The 27,381-nt window shown below is 38.3% G+C and overlaps 2 protein-coding genes across 4 annotated transcripts in view; one reads left to right on the top strand and one right to left on the bottom strand.

Annotated features, from left to right (window-relative positions):
• Window positions 1–2,467: 2,467 nt before the first annotated feature.
• ANKRD34B (ankyrin repeat domain 34B) lies at window positions 2,468–11,812 on the top strand. The gene is made up of 2 exons (XM_047864935.1): window positions 2,468–2,517; window positions 9,994–11,812. Exon 2 carries the CDS (start codon window positions 10,016–10,018, stop codon window positions 11,558–11,560), a length of 1,545 nt encoding a protein of 514 aa, XP_047720891.1. The 5' UTR covers window positions 2,468–2,517; window positions 9,994–10,015; the 3' UTR covers window positions 11,561–11,812.
• Window positions 11,813–16,367: 4,555 nt separating this feature from the next.
• Window positions 16,368–27,381, bottom strand: part of FAM151B (family with sequence similarity 151 member B) — a 45,917-nt gene continuing 34,903 nt past the window's right edge. Inside the window, exons 6-7 of one of the 3 annotated variants that reach the window (XM_047873888.1) lie at window positions 25,983–26,086; window positions 16,368–17,095 (exon numbers count right to left, since the gene is read on the bottom strand). In XM_047873888.1, coding sequence (XP_047729844.1) covers window positions 17,049–17,095; window positions 25,983–26,086 — 151 coding nt within the window. In that variant the 3' untranslated portion in view covers window positions 16,368–17,048. Of the gene's footprint in view, window positions 17,096–21,545; window positions 21,741–25,982; window positions 26,087–26,375; window positions 26,828–27,381 lie in introns of those variants that run through there. The other 2 variants (XM_047873890.1, XM_047873887.1) reach the window with 2 other exon arrangements.

The following is a 27,381-nucleotide window of genomic DNA, read 5'->3' as shown; positions in this document are numbered from 1 at the left end:
AAATCAGGTACTCAGAACAACTCTACTCTATGCGAAGCTGGTATCCAAGAAGCAAGGAAAAAAGGAAGCAAGAGAAAGGACACAGGAAGATCTAATTAAGTCCTGGTAAGCAGGGGAGTAAGAGGAGTGACTGGGAGGTGTCCCACCCTGCCTTCCTTGGCTTCCTCATCTGTATGGAACAGGGTGACAGGGTGCTAGGCCAGGTGATTGCTATGGCCCTTTCAACCCCAGCACCCTTGCAGGCCAAGCTTCGGCCTGCACACGCAGGATGGTGGTGCCTGGGATCCACTCCAGACATTTTTACAGACTCCTAATCACTGAAATATAATTAACTGAACAAACACTGTAGGGATGTCTTAAGAAGGAATTAAAAACCTAGACTCCAAATGGGAGAGACGCGTGGAACAAATTATTGGTATTTATGTAACTCTGAATAGCTTTGATTTCCTTCAGGAGGAGCTGACAGCTGGCTGACAAAAAATTCATCCAGGGAGAGAAAAGACATAAGTGAAGTCTGAAATTTTGAATAACGTTTTCAGGTAACTTTCTATTTCCATTTGGAGTGGGTGTCTGAGGGGCGAATGCAGTTATTTGAATTGCTTCATTTATCAACAGGTATTTTTAATAGGGCTCATAATTCTAAGACCCGGTGCTTTTTTACTTCTTTTTCCTGGCTTCTAGTCTCCTGCTAGCAGGGCTGAGTGAGATCTGGGGATTCCACTGTTCAGCCCATAGACTCTCACTTTACCCCTATTTTCAGCTTTTCTGATGGATCTGTTCAGAGAAGAAATCTTGCCTAGAACAGTGGTTCTCTACTTTGGGTGGGAAGAAGTTCCCCAGGGGTCTAGATGTTCTGTCCACAGACTTTGAACCACCCTCATTTTCCGCCCTGTGCCTCATTGCCACTTTCTGTGGCACTTGGGGCCTGTCGGCCCTAAACTTCATGGGTCCTGTGGGCAATGTGGGGGCCACCTCCTAGCGGCTCTATGTGGCAGCCTCTGGGATGCTGAGGCAGTTGAGTACACCACCATCCCCACTCTCTTTCCAAAGCTTGTTTGAAATTAATTGCTCCTCTCACGATATATCTATTCTCCAAGTTTTCTTTGTTCTTCAGAATACGCATCTGCTTAAATTTTTTAAATAACTAAGTTGTAATATCAGCGGGGTCTTGGGAGTAGAGAGAGGCACTAAAAGAGCATAGTAAGTATGCCATGATGAATCCTAAGAGATGTTAAAGACATTCTAATTTTAAAATAAAAAGCAATCTGTCCAGCTGTTTGTTGATTAATCTTAAATATGCTGAAATTATTCTATTTGGAAATTATAAGGAAAGTACATTTAAGGCTCTTTTTTTCCATATTCACTTAATAGATTCCATTTATGGTTACAAAACATTATTCATAGATCTTTAAAAAACTACATTTTAAATATTTTATCTGTTATTTAAGTAGCCTGTGAATTAGAGACATGATAAAAATAAAAGAAGTCTAAATTCTGAGATAAAATTTGTAAAAAGAAGAATACAGTGAGTATTAAGGCACGATAGGAAAGTCTTTTTCTAGATGTCTGATTTCATCACCTTGCTCCACCCCCTACGGGGGATGAACGGTAGATCCTTAGACCCTTGTCATCCCACAGATGAGGAACCCAAGACAGAGGCTGAGAGATTGAACTGTGGCATACAGCTAGCACATGAGGGAATCGGGATGGAAATCTGGGTTTGTCTGACTCCTCAACTTTCTCCAGTTGAACTGTTATCTATTTGGACGGTGTAACTGCATTTGTGGATTATTTATATGCTACCTTATAACAAAGGGTCTGACTGAATGTCAATACAGTATCAGCACTCAATGAGGATGTTTCACAGGAGGAGACAGGAAGCAAGAACATTTCTGAAGTAGGATAATCGTAGGCTTGAGAAGGATCTTCATCACAGGTAGGACTTAGTTCTATGAAGAGTAGATAAATTGAACTTTAATATCAGCATTTTTGATGTGCAGGTGAATGAGCCATGTTAAAAGAACTAAGAGAGAGTAAAAGCATAAAGACAAAGGGATTATTCCAGTAAGGTACTGATTATGAGACACTAGGAAACCAAACGTGTATCTATGGACAATAAAGTATCTGACAGCTTTTTTCTCTGTGAAACTTAATTTTAAGCAATTTTAGAATTATTCCACTTAAATGTGAACAGTTTAAAAAGTGAGCAACCCAAGGAGCTTTAGAAGTCTTTAAAATGAACAAAGAGTAAGCCCTTGTTGTTGCTGTTTTTTTTTTCTAGACAGTTCTCCAGTACTCAGGAGAGTACTGGAGAGGGAGTATGCCTACATCCACAAGACAGATTCACTAGGTGCCACTAGCTAGTGGTGCCACTGCCCAGCTTCTTCAGAGAGCCCTGGAGCCCACGGCACCCTCCCTTCCCACAGGACCACAGTGGGGCAGTGGCCTCAAGCAGCCCAGCCGGAAGTACATGGCCAGCTCCCCTTCTTTTCTCAGAACCTTCTGATACCAACCTTGGTGAGAGAAATGATGACAGAAAGTGGTGAGGCTTAGTGTTGTGGAGAAAGCTTTTAACATGAGGGTGGGTGAAAAGATTTTAAAGTCTTTCCAAAGGATTCTTGTAAGAGTGTTTATTTAAAAACAAAACAAAACAGGGTTGGTCCCAAAAGTAGAAACTGTATGAGAGTATAGTATTGAAATCTGGTGTCTGGCAACTTGTTTTCATTTGAATATGTTCCTCAAATGTCACTTTTGGTCAAAGGTGTTTTTACATGACTAATACTGTATCTCTTCTAGAATTGCAGCTTCTAAATGGTTTCTATATTTGATATTATGTTGCAGCTAATTTCTCTACATCTCTGCTTTATTAAACCCATTTGTATGTGAAAAATGCTGAAATATTTCTTTTGTGAACCCTTTTCAAATGCTTTGCCTTCAGAATAGACCTCATTTGGGACCCAAGCTGTCAACCAATCCTAAATTCCTAAGGTCCCAAATTGCAGGTATGCCCGGCTTTGGAATAGCTTTTATAGAATGTCGCATAGGCAGACAAAAATTGCGGCATTCACTTTCATTATATTTATGTATGTATATATTGAATGTTGTTTTTTGCTTATCAACATCATGACTGATACTAAAGCAGAATGAATAAGTATATTCTTTTGAATACTGCCTTTCAGGAGCTCACAAGTTGAAACTCCTAGGCGTAAGAAAGTCTAGGCATAAATACTATTGATAATACCACAAAACTGAATTACGTTGTAAGAAATTATGATCTAAGATGGCTCTTCTAAATTTTAATTATGAGGGGCGCCTGGGTGGCTCAGTTAAGCATCCGACTCTTCATTTTGGCTCAGGTCATGATCTCACAGTTCATGAGATTGAGTCCTGTATCAGGCTCTGTGCTGACAGTGCAGAGCCTGCTTGGGATTCTCTCTCTCCCTCTCTTTGCCCCTCCCCTACTCACTTGCTCTGTCTCTTTCAAAATAAATAAATAAATTTTTTAAAAAATAATTTTTAATATTTATTTTTGAGAGACCGAGAACAAGTGGGGGAGGGGCAGAGAGAGAGAGAGATACAGAATCCGAAGCAGGTTCCAGGCTCTGAGCTCTCAGCACAAAGCCTGACGCAGGGCTCAAACCCATTAACCATGAGATCACGACCTGAGCCGAAGTCAGGCGCTTAGCCAACTGAGCCACCCAGGCATCCCTAAAAAAATAAATTTTAATTATGGAACATATCTTATGTAAGTGCTATTATGCTCTTGTCTGTATACATGATCTATTTTACAAAAAAAAAAAAAAAAAAAAACCCAACAGATTAGTACTATCATACAGAAGAGTATGTGAAATATGTTCTTTTAAAGAATAATAATAAAATAAATAACAAACCACCCAGATTAGAAACAGAACATTAACCAAACCTTAAGATGAAAGCAATGTGTGTCCCTTCCTAATTGCATTGCTCTCCCTCCCCCCACCAAAAAGTAACTTTCCCTTGACTCCTGTGTTAATCATTACTTTTTTTTTTTTTAAGTATCCCACTTGTATATGATCCTTAAGTAAATTGTTAAACTAGGTAGCAAGCACAAAATTAGTTGAACAAAGAAAGGCATATAGCACCGATATATGACTAAAGCTCTCAGGAAAAGGTAAGTTTAACAATCTCTGGGTCAGATTTTGGCCCAGCGTTTATAAGAGCCCCTTCTGAGCAAGAGCAGGAGTCCTGGGGAACAAGGGGCTCACCATTATAGGGCTTCTCGCAGGGCTTCAGTATAGTCCAGGTTCTGGATATCCAAGGGGAATGAATGTTTAGTCCTTCTCCTCCTAGGCTCACCATGACTTATCCCCAGGTCTTGAAGCAGGTCAAAGCAGAACAATTGAGCAGAGCTAAAAATAGTGGCACCGGATGCCCCAGAAAGCAGAGTATGGAGGAGGGAGGAGAGACGTGGTCAGGACGAAGAAAGTAGAGATAAGAACTGAGGGCAGGCTCACCTGGGCATCTGGTTCTCAGTTAAGAAGATGGTAAAATGATAGTATGATCTCAGAGATGATGTCTGTGCACATCCATTATCCTGGCCCTTCACCATCTTCCTGGGATTTCTTGTGCTTCTCCTCTAAGATGATCTCCAGCCTCTGGTACCTTGTTTCATCTTTCTTGTTCTACTGTTTCATCTTGGTAGATTATATCCTTCAGTAGATTATTAAGAGTATATCTCCAATCTTGACTGATGGTTTGGCTAGATACAGAATTCTAAGCTGGGAAGCATTTTGCCTTCAGATTTTTAAAGACTTTCGTCCACTGTCTCTTACTATTGTTGATATATCTGAATCCATTGTAATTCTTGATACTTTGGCATGTGACTTATCCACCCCACTCCCCACCTCCTGCCCCCAAGCCTGTGAAATCTTCTTTGCTTTCAGTGTTCTAGAGACTTACAACCATGTGCCATGGCCAGGGTCCATTTTCATCTATTGTGCTATGTTCTAATTGGACACCTTCAATTTGGAAACTCAAGTCACGCATGAAATTTTTCTTGATCTCAGGCATCATTTCCTTTCCTGCTTGCCCCTTCTCCCACTCCCACTATTTTTGTCTTGCCAGAACTTCTAGTAGTTGAATGTTCGATTTCCTAGTGTAGACCCCTAATTTTCTTTTTTTTCCTGTCCTGTTCTTTTTGCTTAACTGCTAGAAATTTTATCAACATTATCATCTAACCCTTCTATTGAGTTTTGCAGTTTGTATGGTGTTTTTATCTTTTGAGAACCCTTTTTATGGTCTCTGAGTATTCTTTTTTTTTTTTAAGTTTATTTATTTTGAGGGGGGTGGGCAGTGATAAAGAGTGAGAGAGAATTCCAAGCAGCCTCCTCACTGTCAGTGCAGAGCCCAGCGTGGGGCTCAATCTCACAAATGGCAAGATCATGACTTGAGCCAAAATCAAGAGTCAGATGCTTAACCAACTCAGCCACCCAGGCACCCCCTGAATATTATTTTTTCATAGAATCTTATTTTTGTTTCATGGTTACAACATCGTCTTATCTCTTTGAGGAATGTGAGGTTTCGAAATTTTCATTTTCCTGACTAATACCTGTTTCCTCCAAGTTGCCTTTTTTTCCTATTTGTTCTGGTCTCTATCTTTAAGGTAAGAGGCTTTTTTTGTTTTGTTTTGTTTTTTATTATCTGTTCATAATTAAAAGGCTTGATTTAAAAAGCTGATGAAGGGTCAGTCGGTTAAGCTTCTGCTCTTGATTTCAGCTCACGTCATGATCTCATGTTTCGTGAGATCAAGCCCCACATTGGGCTCTGTGATGAAAGCTCAATCCTGCTTGGGATTCTCTCTCTCTCTCTCTCTCTCTCTCTCTCTCTCTCTGTGCCCCACCCCTGCTCCCATGCATGCACTCTTTCTCTCTCTCTCAAATAAATAAATATTAGAAAAAATAAAAATAGGGCTGTGTGCTGACAGCTCAAAGCCTGGAGCCTGCTTCAGATTCTGTGTCTCCCTGTCTCTCTGCCCCTCCCCCACTCATGCTCTGTCTCTGTCTCAAAAGTAAATTTTAAAAAAAATTAAAAAAATAAAAAGCTGATGAGAACCCTTGAGCACATGGGTGAGGCTTGTAATCTTTCTTTTCTTTCTTAATTTTCTTTCTTCCTTCCTTCCTTCCTTCCTTCCTTCCTTCCTTCCTTCCTTCCTTCCTTTCTTTCTTGAGAGAGAGAAAGTGAGAGAGAGCAAGCAAGGGAGGGGCAGAAAGAGAATATGCCCAGCTCAGAACCAGACACAGAGCTCTATCTCACAACTGTGAGATCATGGCCTGAGCCTAAATCAAGAGCTGGCTGCTTAACCAACTGAGCCACCCAGGTGCCCCAAGGCTTATAATCTTTAAACCTCACTGTAGGATGATCTGGGTGGCGTGTTAAGGAATCCCTGTGGCTAGTACTCTTAGGTATTTTTTTTTTAAGACAGGTCAGATTCTTGAGAGGAGAGTATAATGATATTATACTGAATAATAAGGGTACAGCTACCAGGCTTCTTGGAGTTGCATTGGGGAGAAGGCTGTGAGTGCCTTCACTCGGTGGTCAGTAAGCATCCAATCACTTATTTCCTATTTTCTTGTCCTCAAATATGTTGGATGTCTTCCAGTCCAGAGGCCCTTCTGTTTCACCATTTCTGGAGAATAAAGCTCTGGACATCTCAGATGAGACGGGTAGTATCCTATCTCCTAGTGGCTTGGACTGAAGGAATGACCTGAGGCAGTGCTTCTCAAATTTTAATGAACATCTAAATCACCTGAGGATCTAGTTAAAATGTAGGCTCTGGTTCAGTAGGTCTGGGATGGAGCCTAAGATTAAGCTTGAGGGAATGGTGTGCTGCTGGTCCAAGGTAGGGTCCCATTGTGAATAGCAAGGACTTAGGAATCTAACTGCTTCTCCGACAACTTTTCACCTAGTCCTCATTATTTTAGCCATTCAGTCCACCACCCACCCAGTTCTAGAGCTTCCTGCTTACTACCTCGCTAGAGGATTCCGCAGTGGCTATGGGCTTAGTTGTCAGCTTTATCACGAATGACCTGAGGCACAGCCTTTTCAGGTTGGCTAGTTTGGTCACCACTGGTCCACCTGCTTTCTGGCTTCCAAATGTTGTTGTTGTCTTCTCTCCTTTTCGTGCTATCCTTGTGAATTTATGTCTTTTTAACAATTCTTCAGGCACCTGACTGGCTCAGGCAGTGGAATGTGTAACTCTTAATCTCAGGGTTGTGAGTTAAGTTCCCATGTTGGGTGTAGAGATTATTTAAAAATAAAATCTTTTTTAAAAATTAAAAAAAAAATTCTTTAGTTTCAGGGGATTGTTCAGGAAGGAACAAAGTAGAGATGTGTGTTCTGCCACATTCACCCTAACTATTACCATCTGCTAAAATATTTTTCTGAAGTTTGGCTACATCAGCATAAATAGAGCCTGATTTATGATAAATAACTGCTATTTTAAACCTCTAGTTTTTTGCACAAGGAACATTCTCTACTTCTCTCATCCTACTTTGTCTGCCTACCAAACTCTTAGCAGTCCAAACCCAGCTCAGTTGGGTGGCCTCTGTGAGCCCCTCAGTCCCCAAGCCACCAAAGTCTGTATATTCTCCTGACTTTAACTCATAACCAGCTGCTTATATGGTGTCTCTTCCAAACAACCGAGTAAGCTCTTTAGGGCCAGGGCATGTACCTTTGTAGCTCCGTGCCCAAGATATAATAGGAGCTTACAGCTGTTAGATTAAGTTCTGTGTGCATGCCTTCTTTCCCCCTTCATTTTCTTTCTGTTCTCTTCGCCTCTTTTTCTGTTAAGAGGTCATTATACTTATTATCCATTCTATTATCCAATAAAAACTCATGTCCCGTATTGTTAATTTAAAAGTAAATGAGTAAAATAGGGGCGCCCTAACTCAGTAGGTTAAGCGTCCAACTTCAGCTCAGGTCATGATCTCATGGTTTGTGGGTTCAAGCCCCACACCAGGCTGTCTGCTGTCAGCACAGAGCCTGCTGTGGATTCTCTGTGCCCCTCTTACTGTCCCTCCCCTGCTTGCACACATGCATGCTCTCTCTCTCAGAAATAAACATAAAACAAATAAAAGTAAATGAGTAGAATAAATAATACTTCTCAATTTCTAATACCTACTTCATTAAATAAAAGAGATTTAAATATTATATAAACTTGGGGCACCTGAGTGGTTCAGTTGGTTGGGCATCCGATTTTAGCTCAAGTCATGATCTCATGGTTCGTGAGTTTGAGCTTTGCGTAGGGTGAGCTGGAGCCCAGCTTCAAGGGTGGGTGCTGACAGTGCGGAGCTTGTGTGGGATTCTTTCGCTCTCCCTCTGACTGTGCCCCTTGATCATTGTGCCCTCTCTCTCTGTCAAAAATACAAGTAAATAAGTTTTAAATAAATAAATATAATATAAACTCCATTTGATTTTTCTCCCCAGCTCTAAGCACTATCCAAAAACAAACATTTCCTCAGTTCTAGGTGAAGACATAATACACAATCTTTTCTTTCTTCCTTCCTTCCTTCCTTCCTTCCTTCCTTCCTTCCTTCCTTCCTTCCTTCCTTTCTCTTTCAGTAAGCTATACGCCCAGTGTGGGGCTTGAACTCACATCCCTGAGATCAAGAGTTGCATGCTCTACTGACTGAGCCAGCCAGGAGCCCCTAAAGACATAATTCTTATCAACTGATGGAATTATCTGTTGAAGGAGTTTGAATCTAAATTATTTAAATAAAAGTAATTTTTAGTTTTAAAGATAAAAAATAAAATGCTTATAAAGACTACATGACCTCACTCACATTTCTAGCCTAGAATTTTTTCAGAGCAAATGTACTGTTGTCAAAATGTAACCCAACAGGGGCGCCTGGGTGGCGCAGTCAGTTAAGCGTCCGACTTCAGCCAGGTCACGATCTCGAGGTCCGTGAGTTCGAGCCCCGCATCAGGCTCTGGGCTGATGGCTCGGAGCCTGGAGCCTGTTTCCAATTCTGTGTCTCCCTCTCTCTCTGCCCCTCACCCGTTCATGCTCTGTCTCTCTCTATCCCAAAAATAAATAAACGTTGAAAAAAAAATTAAAAAAAAAAATGTAACCCAACAGGGGCTCCTGGGTGGCTCAGTGGGTTGGTTAAGCGTCCAACTCTTGATTTTGGCTCAGGTCATGATGTCATGATTCGGGAGATTGAGCCACCCACCCAGGAACCCTGCCTCAGGCTCTGCCCTGACAGCAGGGAGCCTGCTGAGCTTCTCTCTTCCCCTGCTCATGTGCACTCTCTCTCCCTCTCAAAAAAAAAAAAAAAAAAAAAAAAAAAGTAAACCAAGTGAATGTGGCTGGCTTCATAATCTAGTGTTTGATTTGAATAATGAAATCAAGGAAAATGCATAATCACATGCCCACCATTCCCATCTCAGTGTGAGTTCCAGACATTATGTCAGTTACTTAATGTCTTGTAGTTCAAATGATTTTTCATCCTTTAAAAGAAACATAGAAATGCCCTCAAATTGAAAATCTAAGTAATAGTTGCATTATTTAATTAAGAGCACATTTAAGTAATTTAACCCTGAGAAGTTTTTAGATTAATCTGCCATAAATATGCCATATTTTAATTGATTCAGTTGCAATTACGCACACTTTTGGAATTTTTGCTTCAATTTACATTTTAGTATTGTTTTTAAAATATTTTTCACAAGTGGAAAATAAGTGCATTATTGTTTAATTATTGTGGAATTTAGGGAAGTACTCCATTGGCACTAGATCAAGATTTTGAAAGTAAATTTTAGTTTATAGTTACCTAAAGGCTGTTACTATTCTAAAATTTATTTTATTTTGCAGTTCACTTTTTTGTTCTCTATTAATAACATAATCTCCTTTATGTACTGTTGCTCTATACATATATATTTCAGAAATTATCAATAACAACATGAATATAAATTGGGATTCCGGCTAATCTTTTGTACTTCATGTTCTTTGATAACCAGGTTTTGATTCTGACTTTTGAAGATGGATGAAGGTATAGAAATTTCAAGTGATGGAAATTCCCTGATCAAAGCAGTCCATCAGAGCCGGCTTCGCCTCACAAGACTCTTGCTAGAAGGTGGTGCATACATTAATGAGAGCAATGACCGTGGGGAAACACCTTTAATGATCGCTTGTAAGACCAAACATGTTGATCACCAGAGTGTCAGTAAAGCCAAAATGGTTAAATACCTGTTAGAAAACAATGCTGACCCCAACATACAGGACAAATCTGGGAAAACTGCTTTGATGCATGCTTGCTTAGAAAAAGCCGGTCCTGAAGTTGTTTCCCTGCTCCTAAACAGTGGGGCTGATCTCAGCTTGCAAGATCATTCTAGTTACTCAGCCCTTGTTTATGCTATAAATTCAGAGGATAGAGAGACCCTGAAAGTTCTACTTAGTGCTTGCAAGGCAAAAGGGAAAGAGGTCATTATTATAACGACAGCAAAATCACCCTCCGGTAGGCACACTACCAAACAGTACTTAAATATGCCTCCTGTAGATATGGATGGGTGTCATTCCCCAGCCTCCTGTGCCACTCCTTCAGAAATAGACATAAAAACAGCTTCGTTGCCACTTACACATTCTTCTGAAACTGAAATGACACTTTTTGGCTTTAAAGGTCTGGAGCCCTCAGGAAATAGTGATGACACACAGGACCCAGGCTCCCCTGTGAGGAAGCCTTCTATGGCCTCTAATGGGCCCAAGCTACCCCAGGCTCCAACCTGGATCAAGAGTCCTCCCTTATTCATGCACCAAAACAGAGTGGCCTCCTTGCAAGAGGAGCTCCAGGATATTACTCCAGAGGAAGAATTGTCCTACAAAACCAATGGGCTGGCACTTTCCAAGCGATTCATCACTAGGCACCAAAGTATTGATGTAAAAGACACTGCACATTTGCTGAGAGCCTTAGATCAGGCCAGCTCAAGAAAGATGTCATATGATGAAATAAATTATCAATCATTTTTTTCAGAAGGAAATCAGCAATGCATTGAAATCCCTGCTGAGCCAGATCCAGACTCTAACCAGACGGTATTTGCTTCCACCTTAAGAAGTATAGTCCAAAAAAGAAACTCAGGGGCAAATCACTACAGCTCTGATTCCCAGCTCTTGGCTGGTCTTACCCCTGCAACTTTAGAAGATGGCAAAGCACTTATAGGAAAGAAAAAGATCCTCTCACCGTCTCCTTCCCTGTTGTCAGGGCCCAAAGAATTGTTGGAGAATATCTCACCAGGTCCCTTGAGCAGGAGAAATCATGCAATTTTAGAAAGGCGTGGTTCAGGAGCTTTCCCTTTAGATCACGGTATCACGCAAGCCAGACCAGGATTTCTGCCACCCTTAAATGTGAATCCTCATCCCCCCATCTCTGATATCAATGTCAATAATAAGATTTCCAGCCTCCTTTCTTGTGGTCAAAAAGTGCTAATGCCAACAGTTCCTATGTTCCCCAAAGAATTCAAAAGTAAAAAAATGTTGTTAAGGAGACAATCATTGCAAACAGAACAAATTAAGCAATTAGTAAATTTTTAAGAGATGCCTAGAAAGCACATTTTGTCCAAATGTCTACATCAGAGAAATATAGAACCAGAAAATAAACCTCAAATGTTCATCTTTTAAAATCTTATAATTGGTTAGTCAATAATTGTTAGAGGTATCAAAATATACTGTGTATCATATTAGGTACCGTGGACACACAAATAATACATAGTTTCTGCAAAGGAAATTCTCTCAAACAAAATTAAAGCTATACTTCTCAAAACCTCTAATATTTAACAATCTTCATATGGTCCAAGTTTTTAATTTAAGCAAAATTCAGCAAAAAAAAAAAAAAAAAAGTCACATGTGGTGGAGATGACTTTAAAATTTTTTTCAGATTTTTCAGATATTTTATTAGGAAACACTGCATTCAAATCAATAAATATTTTTAACATTAAAAGTCAACAAATAAGATTGTAATTTTCCATGATGTCAAAAGCATAAAAAAAAAGGGACAGCTATTAAAATGTTCTATGAACAATAAGCCAAAGGTACAAAGCCAAAGGCATAAAGAAAGAATGAACTAATTCTTAAAAAATATTGACTGCAGGTAGGTGAAATCTAATTAAAATTAAAAATTTTTCCTAATTCAAATTTTAAAAAGACCAACCTATTATAGTAGATTAGGCAGCCAATATTCGTATGGTCAGTTTAATCAACTCCAAGTGACAGATCAGTTTTACAAGCTAGTAATAATCTATGTGAAGTGCTGGTGTGCTGTTTTTTGCTTTGTTTTATTTTGATTTTAATGTAATTTCATGGAATTGTTTCTCCATATCTTTTAATTCCTGCTATTATTTTTTAAAGCCTATATATAGGTTCTCAACAACAAGATAAAGCAAAAGGTTTAAAAGCGTTCCTCTTTACTTATATCAAATTACTCTTGTCGTTCTAAGGACAACCAAAAAATGGGGATTTATCACAAATAGAAACTATATGCTTGCTTCGTTTTAGAAAAGAAAAGCTGATTATTAGATTATCTTAGATTAGCTAAAATTAAGAAAGCCAGTAGAAACTTAATTACAAAATATACTAAATATTTGGCCAAAATTAAACAGTATCTTTAATTTCTAATATATAATCATTAGACATTTATATAATAAGAATAATAAGGGTAATTTCCTTAGCGTGACATTCCAATCACCTAGTATTTAGGACCTATGAATAACTTCTAATTAAATAAATGAATATCATGCTACTATCATAAAATGTTACAAAATGACTATATTATCTGTCTGATTTCAAAATGTGGTGTTTATACAAAAAATCCTCATTTCAATCTAGCAGTTTTACAACAAAGAATAAGTCAAATTATATAAAACCTGAGTATATTAATTTGATGACTGTCATATACAACTTTATTTCTTTGCCTATTAGTAGAGGAGATCCTAACAATTGGCATGATGCTTGGTAATTTGATATAAGCAAGTTGTAATGTACATGGTAATTATTTAATTTCTTGTGGCTTTTATTTGAAAAAAATAATTGGAGGTTTTCCATTTAATGTTTTGAAGAACAATAATGTAAATTACATTAGAAATATTTTTTGATTCAGAACTTAGAATTGTACCTGATGTTTATAGGTAGCTAAACCCTTTTTGCAAGTTTTAATATTGAGAAAAGTGCTTGGCTTTGAGTTGTAAGGATACAGTCTGGAAAAATATGTAAATAGAGTAGTTCATAAAATGGTATCAATAAAAATTTTAAATGTTATTTTGATTATCATTGCTTTTTATTTATTTCAAATACTAATGATAAATATTTCAACATAATCTCAGGAGAAACTGTGTCACATGTTACTTTGAGTAAATAGAAAACTAAGAAACAATAACTTCTGATGCAATTCACATCCCAATGTGCAAAAAATATTTAATAGGATTAAAGTTCATTGAAAGTCATATTTATTTTACTTTTTTAATGTTTATTTGTTTTTGAGAGAGAGACAGACAGAGCATGAGCAGGAGAGGGACAGGGAGAGAGGGAGACACGAGTCCAAAGCAGGCTCCAGGTTCTGAGCTGTCAGCACAGAGCCCCAAGCTGGGTGGAACCCATGAATGGTGAGATCATGATCTCAGCCAAAGTCAGACACTTAACTGATTGAGCCACCCAGGTGCCCCCGTTGAAGGCCATATTTAGAAGAGCTCTTAGTCTTCCATCAATCCTAAAAACATGTTAGGGGCTAAGGTTGCTTGAGTTAATATGCAAAACCATCCTATGGGACTTTTCACTCTATTAAGTGGACTATATCACTGGGATCCCAATGGTAAGTCACAGATGTTTTCAACAGGAATCAGATATGTATACATGTGCTATATTTTAACTTAACGTAGAAGTATAATTTAACTTTAATTTCAAGGTATGATGACACTTCATTCATTAGTTTTACAGGTACCATTCTTAGTTACTTGTGGCTAGGATTTCCAAAGAGTACAGCTAATACTTATTCACAGCAAAGATAATTTTGGGGAGAACATAGGGCAGTCCTAGTTACAGAGACAAGTGGGGATGGTGTCCTATCCAAGCAGTGTCCAGGCAAGGTGGTGAACACCTTGCATAATCTTTGGTGGAGATGTACGCATCAGTTATCCAGTACCTGAACCATTTAAAATCTCAAATGATAAAACTACCCTTGTTCCGCTTAAATATTCACTATGTAACCTTCTAATAATTTGATTCCCATGTAGCTTGTTTAAAGGGAAGAATGGCAAAAAAAATGGGGCACCTGGATGGCTCAGTTAAACGTCTGACTCTTGGGGCACCTGGGTGGCTCAGTCGGTTAAGCGGCTGACTTCGGCTCAGGTCATGATCTCGCGGTCCATGAGTTCGAGCCCCACATCGGGCTCTGGGCTGACAGCTCAGAGCCTGGAGCCTGTTTCGGATTCTGTGTCTCCCCCTTTCTCTGACCCTCCCCTGTTCATGCTCTGTCTCTCTCTGTCTCCAAAATAAATAAACGTTAAAAAAAAATATTTTTTTGAAAAAAAAAAAAAAATAAACGTCTGACTCTTGATTTTGGCTCAAGTCATGATCTTATGGTTTGTGAGATCGAGCCCCAAGTAGGGCACTATGCTGACAGTGTAGAGCCTGGTTGGGACTCTCTCTCTCCCTCTCTGCCCCTTCCCTGCTTGCATACATGCACTCACTCTCTCTCTCAAAATAAATAAATACACATTTTGTTTAAATAAAGGAAGAAATGGGGCGCCTGGGTGGCGCAGTCGGTTAAGCGTCCGACTTCAGCCAGGTCACGATCTCGCGGTCCGTGAGTTCGAGCCCCGCATCGGGCTCTGGGCTGATGGCTCAGAGCCTGGAGCCTGTTTCCGATTCTGTGTCTCCCTCTCTCTCTGCCCCTCCCCCGTTCATGCTCTGTCTCTCTCTGTCCCAAAAATAAATTAAAAACGTTGAAAAAAAAATTAAATAAAGGAAGAAATTAACCTGTCAGGATGATGACAATTGTATTAATCATGTTTTTTAATTTTGTTTATTTTCTGATGCTTTGATATCTTAGGGCCTTGTTGACAGTGGATGGACTGCCCCTCCCAAGGTTAGCTAATTCCTAGAGATAGAAAATAACTTGCCACAGAATGTGGCAAACCAACCAATGTATGCATTATGTATGCAATGCATACACAATGCAATTATGTATGCAAACCAACCAATCCAGAATCCATATACTCCAAATATCTCCTTTATGAGGCTCTCACAGGGCTCTCTCATTCAAGGCAACTACCCGCCTGCCCTAATGAAGCCAGGATCAGGTACCAAACAACCAGAGACAGCTCCTACACCTCAGAAACCACCAAAATTATTCAAACTAGCCAATCCTAAACCTGCTTACCCTGCCTCATTCATTCTTACAGAAACCATAATGAAGGGTCTTTCCCAAGTTTTCCCCTTACTACTCTGCCTCCAGGCAGACCCTGGTACTTTCCCACATTGGCCCTATGTGATGTAGAATGCTTGCCTCCTCTTGGGAATTTTAAGTAACAAACTACATTTTTCAATATAACTGTCTCCTGATCTGTTGGCTTCAACATATGTGAATAGCAATAAAACCTACATTTTAAAACAAGAAGCCACAGTCTCCTTGGAAGTCACGATTCTAAATAAAATAATAGTTAAGTTTATATAGCCTTGTTTAGTGCCAATATTCCTTGGCTCTAAGTCACATTTCTAAGTCATTTCTAAGTCTCCAAGAGAAGAGGACCAGATCTGAACGATAGTAAATCCACTAAATTTACTGGAGCTGCCCATTGGCCTTCCCATGGTGACATCCTAACTCCTTGTATACCTTCTTTGAATGTCTACAATTCTTTTTTTTTTAAGTTTATTTATTTATTTAAGTAATCTCTACACCCATTGTGGGGCTCAAACTCATGACCCCAAGATCAAGAGACACACACTATCCCCCCAACCCCTGACTAAGCCAGCCAGGCCCCCCTGAATGTCTACACTTCTTAAAGGGAAGGCCAGGAGAGGAAAATCTGGCAAGAGTAGCTAACACAACAAATCACAACAAAAACAATTTAAAAGAATTTCAATTAGCTGAAACATTGGATCAAAGTATAAGGATCATGAGTAGGCTACATTTGGGTTTTGAAAATCAATTGCTTAAGATTAGAAAATCAATAATTTACATGGGAAAACTCTAACAGTTTTAGTTAGATACTAAGCTAACAAGTTTGTCAGGACTCCTAACAGAGCTAAGACTATATTGTTAAAAGATTAACCAGTTTCTACTAGTGAATCTTACTACTGGTAGAGCAAATCTGAAATAGTTTTTTAATTCTAGGTAGCACATCGTACAATATATATGTAAGAAGATAAAGATAATAAAAAATCTAGGAAAAAAAAACGTTAAAAGAGGTGAAAGAATTGATATCACTTAGCCAGAAGATAAAAGACTCAATTGAGATTAAATAGCTGATCTTAAATACGGAAGGAACTGAAACACTGACTTAGTCCAGAATCCTCCAAATTAAGATAAACTGGCACCAGAAAATTCAAGTCGCAGAAATATATTAACGCTTTAGTTCCTAGAGCAGTTTATCTACAGAAAACTCTGTCCAAGGAAGATATGAACCACATTTTTTTGGAAACAGGCAGAGGATGGATGTTGATCAGAGATTTAATGAGATTCATTTTAATGAAAAATCTTTAAACTCTTTTTAAAGATTGAGACAGTCTATGTATTAACAATTCTAGATTCAGTGGGAAAAGTTGAAATTAATGATTGAACTTAGTTACATTTTTGGACTTCAATCACATACATGACTTCTTAGTTTTATTTTCATATTCAATAAGTATTGGTTATAGTGGCAGAAATTTAAATTTTGATTGTCAGGCAAAAACTTTCCAAAGGTTCTTCTTACCAATTTCAAAACAAAAAATTGCTATTCTGTACCTGCAACTTTGAGTCCTATTAATATGGAGAATTTGGGACGCCTGGGTGGCTCGGTCAGTTGAGCATCCAACTCTTGATTTTGGCTCAGGTCATGATCTGGCGGTTTCTGAGACTGAGTCCCACGTTGGGCTCTGTGATCACAAAACAGAGCCTGCTTAGGAGTCTCTCTCTCTCCTCTCTCTCTCTGCCCCTCCCCAGCTCATGCATTCTCTCTCTCTCTCTCAAAATAAAATAAACATTTTTTAAAAACCTGGAAAACTTTAAAAATGCTAATTCTTTTAAAATAACAACAAACCCATTCATGTTAGAATAAATAACTATATTTTCCAAAATATACTTAGTGAAAAGAGTGGTATTGTTTTATGGTTTCACAAATCCCTTTAATCCTTGGCTTAATAGAAAACAGCTGGATTGTCCTGTTTCTGCATTCAATCTGTTATGCTGTTTTAGTTGAAACATATGAAGAAAATATGGCTTCACACAAATGTATAATTGTAAAAGGAAGAAATAATGGGCTTTTCAGATAATTGCGGATAGTCTTCTTTGATACTATACTTAAACTTGGGTAAGTGGTAGTTTCTTAAAAGTTTAGCTATAATGTGGAATCTGAAACTACATCAATGAATTTTCATATTCTATTACACTATATTCACTGTACTATCTTGCAATTTGAATGGATTCCTTACTCATGCAAGGTTTTATAATATCATGGACTAGTCATTTGGAAAATAATGAATCTTCGAGTTATTCAGATCTTCCAAATATTGACACATTTTATTATAATACATTATGTTATATTAAATTACATTAAAAATAACATTTATTAATATTGCCACTGATATCAGAAAAAAAGTCTTTAAGCATTGGGAATTGTCAAGTTCACAATGATGGATTCAAGTTTATTCAAATTCTAATTTTTCATGTAAAAGCTCAGGTTTTGTAACTGGCAACAGATACTGTCAGTTGTTTTCCTCGAAGTGACAAACTTGCTTTGTTCATTTTTGAGAAAATATTTGCCAAATACCCAAGACTGAATAATTAGTCTGTCAGTTGTTCTTTCCAGGAAATATTTTTCCCATGAAAAAAAATGACTAGCTCTGTTTGCAACATGTGCTTTTCTTTAGGACAACCACTGAATTTCAGTGTACACCAGAACTATTCTGTGTTTACCTCCCATTTTGTCACACAGACTACATTAAAGAGGCAAGATGTTAATAAACGTTCAATAATAATTTTTGCTGAATCATTGATGATACTTCTAAGTCTTTTTTTTTTTTCCTTTCTAATGTGAGTGTGTGGCAGTGGAGAATATGATTGCTAACTGATGCCATGAACTTGATTTATACTAAGACATCAACAGTTTCACCCACCATTGTTTTTCCAACATCATCGTATTTACACGAAACAGGCAAATCCTGTTTTTTGTGTGTGAAATAATAACAATTTCACAAATGGTTTTGACCTCATGAATCTCCTGAAAGGGTCTCAGGGGCACTGAGGGGTTTGTGCGCCACACTGTAAGAATAACCGGTCTAAGAAAATTACTGAGGTTTTGTGTTACCCGTCCATCCATCCATCCATCCCATTTGTTAGGGGCCTATTCTGACCAGACATCATAGAAAAATGAATAGTTTCTTCCTCTAAAACAACACAGCTGAGAACAAAACACAAACCTGTAAAATAATTATAATCCAGCAGAGAAGGTACCTCAGGAGAAAGCCCACAGGTCTGCCTGGGGAAGTCATGAAAGACTCCTTAAAAAGCCTTGGTTTAGGGGCTGAGCTCAACAGGCTCTGTGATGAGGTCATGGCTCTCTACTTTAATCCAGAGTTTTTTTTTTTAAATTTTTTTTTTTCAACGTTTATTTATTTTTGGGACAGAGAGAGACAGAGCATGAGCGGGGGAGGGGCAGAGAGAGAGGGAGACACAGAATCGGAAACAGGCTCCAGGCTCTGAGCCATCAGCCCAGAGCCCGACGCGGGGCTCGAACTCACGGGCCGCGAGATCGTGACCTGGCTGAAGTCGGACGCTTAACCGACTGCGCCACCCAGGCGCCCCTAATCCAGAGTTTTTGATCATCTCTTGAATTCACAAAGTAGCAAAAGACTCTCACAGTCAATATTTCGGTTAAGATTTTCAAACTCTTATTACATTCTTTCATCCCAAGGAAAACATAAAGAAAAAGGCAATGACCAGCCTTAATGAACATTCTGTAGTGGCAAGCAAGCCCAGAAGAGTTCAGCCACCAGATTTAGTCAGACTGATTCCTTTCTTAGGCAGAAGCATAGAAACAAGAACCTCCCTACAGGGCAGGAGGCTGAGTGGGCCCTGTTTTCTCTCTTCACTTATGGTGGGACTGTGGAAATAGTTATATTATTGAAAATTATGGAATAATTAAAATATGTAGTAAATTAGCAATTACTTAGAGAGTCTTTAAGAAACTGGTCCAGTTAAAAAAAAAAAAAAGAGCATCCTTTCTAAAGTTAGAGTAGGAGGTGAGTGAGTTAAGGGACAGGCAGATGGGGTTTTCAAGCGTTCTTTCCAAGTTGGTATAAAAGAGCAATATCAACAAATAACTGAAAAGTATAGTTACACGTGGCCTCTGTCCTATCTTGTTTGGGTTAGTAGCACCACTTGACCTTCTGTTACCTAGCAAACAATATATTCACAGTGTGCCTGAGTGGCTCAGTCAGTTAAGCATACAACTTCGGCTCAGGTCATGATCTCATGATTCACGGATTCAAGCCCTGAGTGGGGTTCTGAGCTGACAGCTCAGAGCGTGGAGCCTGCTTCGGGTTCTGTGTCTCCCTCTCTCTCTATGCCCCTCCCCTGCTCACACTCTGTCTCTCTCTCTCTCAAAAATAAACATTAAACAAATTTTTTAATTAAAATACAGATTCGCTAGATTCTTCCCTCTCTCCCATACTCTCCATTCAACAAGCTTAAAAACTCTTACAAGTTCTCCCTTTGTAACCTCTTTCCTCTGTTTCTTGAGCATTTCCATCTGCTTTTGCTACCACCTTAATTCAGGGCTTCATCTCCCTTAACTTCAAGAATTCCAAATCTTCTTCTCATGCCATTATAAACACCTTTCTAACACTCAAAACCGGTATTAAAACTCCCCTACTTAAAATGGTGCAATGAGGGGCGCCTGGGTGGCTCAGTCGGTTAAGCGTCCGACTTCAGCCAGGTCACAATCTCGCGGTCCGTGAGTTCGAGCCCCGCGTCGGGCTCTGGGCTGATGGCTCAGAGCCTGGAGCCTGTTTCCAGTTCTGTCTCCCTCTCTCTCTGCCCCTTGCCCGTTCATGCTCTGTCTCTCTCTGTCCCAAAAATAAAAAATAAAAAAACGTTGAAAAAAAAAATTTAAAAAAAAAATGGTGCAATGAATGATTCCTATGGCCTAAGAGAAAAGGAGCCAGCTCCTTGGCTCAGAAAATGAATCTGGCCCCTGCCTCAGTGCCCAGCCTCATAGTATGGTGTCTTTATAAACTTTTTGAACAGGTCAGATAAGTCTCTTCCCTCAGAGTTCCTCTGCGCATGTGCCTTTGTCTGAAAGACCCTTCCCTCTCTTACTCTACCTAGTGAATCTTACACTCATTCAAGACACACCTTTAAGTGTTTTCTCTCAATTAGAACAAAATGCTGTTGCCACAACCTGGTGTATAGTTCCATCAGAGGAGTTACAGCAAATATCCAACTTATTGTCTACAGATCTCTCTTCCTAGATTTTAAGATCCTTGAGGCAGAAATCATTTCTGAATTATTTGCACAGCTTCAGTCCATCAGACATCAATTAAATGCCTGCCTCTTCCTTCCTCTCAGTATTCCTACTAAGCCCTGAAGACACAAGTGACTGGACAAATCGAGGTCCTTGCCCAAAGGATGTTAGATACAAAGAAGGGAGAGAAGCAATCACAGTCACAAGTAAAAGAATGACACTGGTGTGGTACACTGGACACTAGAACAAAGACCCTGAGCTCCTGCTGCTGAGGTCCCAAGAACTCCTAGATCCTGCCCGGCTTCTTCCAAGACCTGGTTATCAGGTGGTCTTCGTTTCATTTATTCATTATACTCCCATTTTCTAGATAAAAAGTTCTTCAGTGCTACCATCTTCATCTTTCTATCAGTGAACTTTTCCTTGCATTGATTCACGGATTTATTATTATAAGCAGATTGTAGGCTCTTACTAGGCAGGCTCATACCTTAAATTTCAAGATGAGAGATAGGGCATTTTTCTATATATTCACTAGGTACTTAATTTTTATAATTACAAGGAAAAACCCCAAGATTTTAACTCCAACAAACAAGCAAGTAAGCAATCTGTTGTGAATAATCTTTAACAATTTCCCACTTGGTAAATGAGTATATATCTGACTAATTAGTAATGACATCACTTTTACAGGGCCATATCAACCATACTTTTTTTTTTTAGTGTTTATTTTTGAGAGAGAGAAAGACAGAATGTGAGCAGGGGTAGGCAGAGAGAGAGGGAAACACAGAATCCAAAGCAGGCTCCAGGCTCTTAGCTGTCAGCATGGAGCCCAATGTGGGGCTTCAACTCACGAACCATGAGATCATGACCTGAACCAAAGTTGGATGCTTAACTGACTAAGCCACCCAAGCGCCCCTCAACCGTACTTTTCAAAGCTCTGATTTTTTTTTGAACAATTGGATCTCGTACCAAAGTCTCTTCTAGGACCAGGATTGCTCTGCCAAACTTGGGAAATAGCCCTTGGATGCCATGAGTTCTCAACACCAAACATTAGACTTGAGAACCTGGAGGGGAAAAATAAGTTATACATATTTTGTGTCTGGGAACTTCTTCCCAAATATTTTCCTATGTATACAAATGCATATAATGTCATATAACTTTACATAAATAGGATACCAAACATCTGTTTTGCAGCCTGCAAGATAACATCTTTCCATATTGATAAATGTAGAGTCTCACTGTTCATATAGTATTGTATTGCATTCTCCTACATTAAGGCCTTTTTATATTTATTTATTTGTTTGTTTATTTATTTATTTATTTTTAATGTTTACTTATTTTTGAGACAGGGAGAGACAGAGCATGAACAGGGCAGGGTCAGAGAGAGGGAGACACAGAATCTGAAGCAGGCTCCAGGCTCTGAGCTGTCAGCACAGAGCCCGACGCGGTGCTAGAACTCACGGACTGCAAGATCATCACCTGAGCCGAAGTCGGCCGCTTACCCACTGAGCCACCCAGGTGCCCCTATAATTATTGTTTATTAACTAAGTTATGAAGTGTCTGTTCTTTTGCCCATTTTTAATTGAGTTGTTTAGCTTCTTTTTAAGAATTAGTTTATAGGAGTTCTCCAAAGATTCTGAGTATGAGACCTTTGTCAGATAGGTATTAATGGAGTCTTTTAATGAGAAGTGTTAAATTTTGATAAAGCCTATTAACCCATTTTTTTCTTTTTTTTAATGTTTTATTTATTTTTGAGAGAGACCTTGAGCGGGGGAGGGGAGAAGAAAGAGGGAGACAGAGGACCCGCAGCAGGCCCTGTGCTGATGGTAACGAGGCCCATTGAGGGCTCTAACTCAGGAACCCTGAGATCACAACTTGAGCCGAAGTCAGACACTCAACAAAATAAGTCACCCAGGCACCCTAATCAATTTTTTCTTTTATGATTAGTGTTGTGTTATGAGACATCATTGCCTTGGATGTGGAGGAAATAGGAAAAAAATTGGGAACATCTGACAATTTTATATGTCAATTATACCTCTACAAAGCTGTAATTAAAAAAAGAAATTGTTGCCTACTCCAAAGTCACGAAAACATTCTCCTTCATTCTCTTCTAAATCCTTAATTTTAGTTTTCATATTTGGACCTAAGATTCAAGTCAAATTATTATTGGTGTATGGTATGAAGTAGGGATTAAAGTTATTTTTTTTTCCATGTGAATATCCACTAATAATTTATTTTCAACAGCATACATTTTATAATTCCCTTACATATTTTTGTTCCCAAAAACAATTTAAAATACAGCTCTAAATCTTTTTTTTAGTCTTTCAACATTTTTTATTATATCATTAAAAGTATCATTCATAAAATTTCCATTTTTTAAAATTAGGATATAAAGATGAATTAGAATTTGTACCTTGACTCTATAAGGCAACTGATGAATTCTTTATTTGTTTTATTTTGTCTTTTCAAAACTTCTTTTATTTTATTTTATTTTATTTTTAATTTACATCCAAACTAGCATATAGTGCAACAATGATTTCAGTAGATTCCTTAGTGCCCTTACCCATTTAACCCATCCCCCCTCCCACAACCCCTCCAGTAACCCTCAGTTTGTTCTCCATATTTATGGGTCTCTTCTGTTTTGTCCCCCTCCCTGTTTTTATATTATTTTTGTTTCCCTTCCCTTATATTCATCTGTTTTGTCTCTCAGAGTCCTCATCTGAGTGAAGTCATATGATTTTTGTCTTTCTCTGACTAATTTTACTTAGCATAATACCCTCCAGTTCCATCCACGTATTTGCAAATGGCAAGATTTCATTCTTTTTGATTGCCAAATAATACTCCATTGTGTATATAAACCACATCTTCTTTATCCATTCATCCATCAATGGATATTTGGGCTCTTTCCATACTTTGGCTATTGTTGATAGTAAATACAGCTTTAAATCTTAATCTAAGTGATACTCAGCTGATAAAGTTCTCAAAATAAAAGAATTTTGCCTTAAGATTAATATTTTTAAAACTATTATCAAGGGTCAAATAATCAAGTAGCAAAAATAATCTTCTGGACAAATTAAATTTTATTTAAAACCTCACTGAAATACAGTTCATTTGGAAAATTTATAAACTAAGCTTTACTTTTTATTATAATTTTAAATTATTCTTTGTTCCAATTGTTAAAATTTTGTAATTATAAAATTTTATCTTTTGTTTTTGGCAAACAACCATAGAAAGTGAAGTTTTAGATATTATTTGACAAATAGGACTGTATTTAGTTGGAGCTAAAATTTAAAGTGGAAATATAATTGTCTTCTTTAAATACTTCTATGTCTACAATGTTTCATGTTATACTCCTCACTGTATTTGTCTACAATGGATATGATCATATGACAAGTCTAGAAGAAGGGAACTAACCTTGTCTGTTGAGTACTTACTATGCGTTGAGCATTGAGCTAGATCCTCTATTACATGAATCTCAATCTTCATAACAACTACAAGAAAATCCTCATTTCCCCTCCATTTTATAGATAAGGAAATCAAGATTCAATGAGGTTAAATATTTCCAAAAATCTATAGCTAGTAAGGGACAGAGGTGGGGCTGTAAGGGAAGTCTATCTGAATTCAAAATTATATTTTCACTATATACCACTTTATCTTCTGGGAGAAAATGGCTGATAAACCAAGGCAAATTACATATCTTAGGACATTCATTAGTAAGTTTCTTTTTAATAAATGAAAGAAGTACATATTTTTCTGAATACCTTGCTCAAGACTAAGCCACATACTATAAAGGACAGTTAAGAATGCACCCTTGGGGCGCCTGGGTGGCGCAGTCGGTTAAGCGTCCGACTTCAGCCAGGTCACGATCTCGTGGTCCGTGAGTTTGAGCCCCGCGTCGGGCTCTGGGCTGACGGCTCAGAGCCTGGAGCCTGTTTCCGATTCTGTGTCTCCCTCTCTCTCTGCCCCTCCCCTGTTCATGCTCTGTCTCTCTCTGTCCCAAAAATAAATAAACATTGAAAAAAAAATTAAAAAAAAAAAAAAAGAATGCACCCTTACCATGAAGGGCTTTATAACCTAGCTGAAGAAATATAACTAACATGTATGACATAATTAGTGAACAATATTAAATAGTTAAAATTAACTGTTAAAGGAAGGTCTGGAGACCATTGATGTTGCAGGCATTTTTGAAATGAAGCACTGAAGGTCACTGAATTGATTTTTAGAGTGGGCTACATTGTGGATGGTCTTTAAGAGTAAAATTCAATAAAGTTGCATGTAAGAGGATCCTGGAGGTTTCTAATTTGCAAGAGGCACTTATAAAAGCTTTCTTCAGCAGAAATACTCAGAGCATCTCTGAGTAGAGTGTGAACAATGAAGACATGAAGAACAAGTTTTTGAAGTTCTAGTAGTAAAATAAGGTGAACTAAGGTGGTGCTGGTGAGAAATGAAAATCAAATGATGTGTCACTAGGATTAAAATTCTACTCTTCAAGCTTCTCTGGAAGATAGTGTGAAGGTTCCTCAAAAAATTAAAAATAGAACTACCCTATGACCCAGCAATAGCAGTGCTAGGGATTTACCCAAGGGATACAGGAGTGCTGATGCACAGGGGTACTTGTACCCCAATGTTTATAGAGGCACACTCACCAATAGCCAAATTATGGAAAGAGCCTAAATGGCCATCAACTGATGAATGGATAAAGAATATGTGGTTTATATATACAATGGAATACTACTTGGCAATGAGGAAGAATGAAATCTGGTCATTTGCAGCAATGTGGATGGAACTGGAGGGTATTATGTTAAGTGAAATAAGCCAGGCAGAGAAAGACAGATACCATATCTTTTCACTCATATGTGGATCTTGAGAAGCTTAACAGAAGACCATGGGGGAGGGAAAGGGGAAAAAATAGTTACAAACAGAGAGGGAGGAAGGCAAACCATAAGAGACTCTTAAATACAGAGACCAAACTGAGGGTGGATGGGGGTGGGGGAGATTGGAAAATGGGTGATGGGCATTGAGGAGGGCACTTGTTGGGATGAACACTGGGTGTTGTATGTAAGCCAATTTGACAATAAATTGCATCATAAAAAAAAAGAAACCATGTGGCTAAAAAAAAAAAAAATTATGCTCTCCAGTAGTATCGTACTCACTATAGATAAAATATTATGACGGAAATAAAGAATACAAAATACATACACAGTTGCCAGCATGCTCCCAACAATATGGAAATGTTAGATCCATCTAATTTAATCTATATTGTTTTCATTAAGTGGATTTTATTCTGTCATGAGAAAGGTGCTCACCTGTGTGAAAGAACATTTTTAAAGCCCTCTTACTCTTCTGTAATTTCTGAAATAACCAGTTCTCCAGGAAAAAAGAAAGAGGGTGCCAGAGTTTTGTTGAATCTCTGTAATACAAGTGGCAACAAAATGTGATTTATATCCAAACTATAACATGTAAATTCTTTCAATTACCTTCGGTATATCAAAATCATATTTTTATAAAGGTTTTTAAAGCATAATATTCCTAAATTATTATTAGAACAGGCCCACTGAAATATCTTATTTCCAAATCTTTTTAAAAAAATTTTAATGTTTATTTATATTTGAGAGAAAGACACAGCATGAGTGGGGTAGAGGCAGAGAGCGACAGAAGCAGGCTCCAGGCTCTGAGCTGTCAGCATAGAGCCTGACATGGGGCTTGAACCCATGAGCTGGACATGGGGCTTGAGTCCATGAGCTGTGAGATCATGACCCAAGCCAAAGTTGGACACTTAACTGACTGAGCCACCCAGGTACCCCTCTTCTTTCCAAATCTTTTAAGTAAGTACAGTATCATAAGGATATATGCCTAATAAAGTAAGCACTAAATGTTCTTTGATTAGATGATGTGGAGAATAAATCAATCATCATAATTTATGTGGTAATTAGTTCAGACCAAAGCAGGGGATTATGAAACCAAAACATGAAATAACTTAGAAGAATCTTCTTAGAGATTAACTTTGACTCCAATGGCTTGTTTAAATTCATGGTTTTGTGGTTCCAAGATGTCATAGAAAACTTGTTTTTTGTCAAAATGGTCTCTAATGCAAAGTAAATCTTCAATGGAATAGTTATCATTTTTCCCAGTCCAAATAGTCAGGCTGTACCTGCATTAAAATAAAACAGAATTATACAGTGAAAAGTAAAAGATAAGAAACAGTGATGAGGAATTCCAATAAGCCTAAAAATAGTTACTCTCATTTATCTTTAACCCAAATTCACACAGACAAAAAAATTAATTAGCAGTGCTAGAACATATAGTTTCTGTTTCATCAACATCAAAAGGACTAGAGAGAAAAAAAAAATTCACATTGCTGTCAGCTAAATTAGGTAACTGCTATATCTGAGTTACAGGAATGTTAAATGGCTTTGGAAACCCAGACTGGTAACACTGAAAATGGGCCAAATTTTGGACAAAAAAACTAAAGAGACTGTATTGCTGATCAAGGAATCTGTTCCCTACACAAAAGCTACACATCTAACTTGGTTTTTTTTTTTTCAGCAGGCTGGGTAGAGTCAAAAGCATGACTGCAAGAGATTATGAAGAGATGTAAATGTCACTGATATTACCAACATTCATATTCACTTATAAATGGCCCTGCTCTCCCTTCTGGTCGGTGGCGGGTGGTGGGGGGGTGGGTTACATGAGATATAAGAATGC

Source organism: Prionailurus viverrinus, chromosome A1 (genome assembly GCF_022837055.1).
Source record: "Prionailurus viverrinus isolate Anna chromosome A1, UM_Priviv_1.0, whole genome shotgun sequence".
NCBI lineage: Eukaryota > Metazoa > Chordata > Mammalia > Carnivora > Felidae > Prionailurus > Prionailurus viverrinus.
The sequence above is the reverse complement of the archived record's forward strand: the minus strand, read 5'-3'. Positions and strand labels throughout refer to the sequence as shown.

Coding starts and splice junctions, on each gene's coding strand:
- ANKRD34B (XM_047864935.1), top strand. CDS start 10,016: ATGGATGAAGGTATAGAAATTTCAAGTGATGGAAATTCCCTGATCAAA.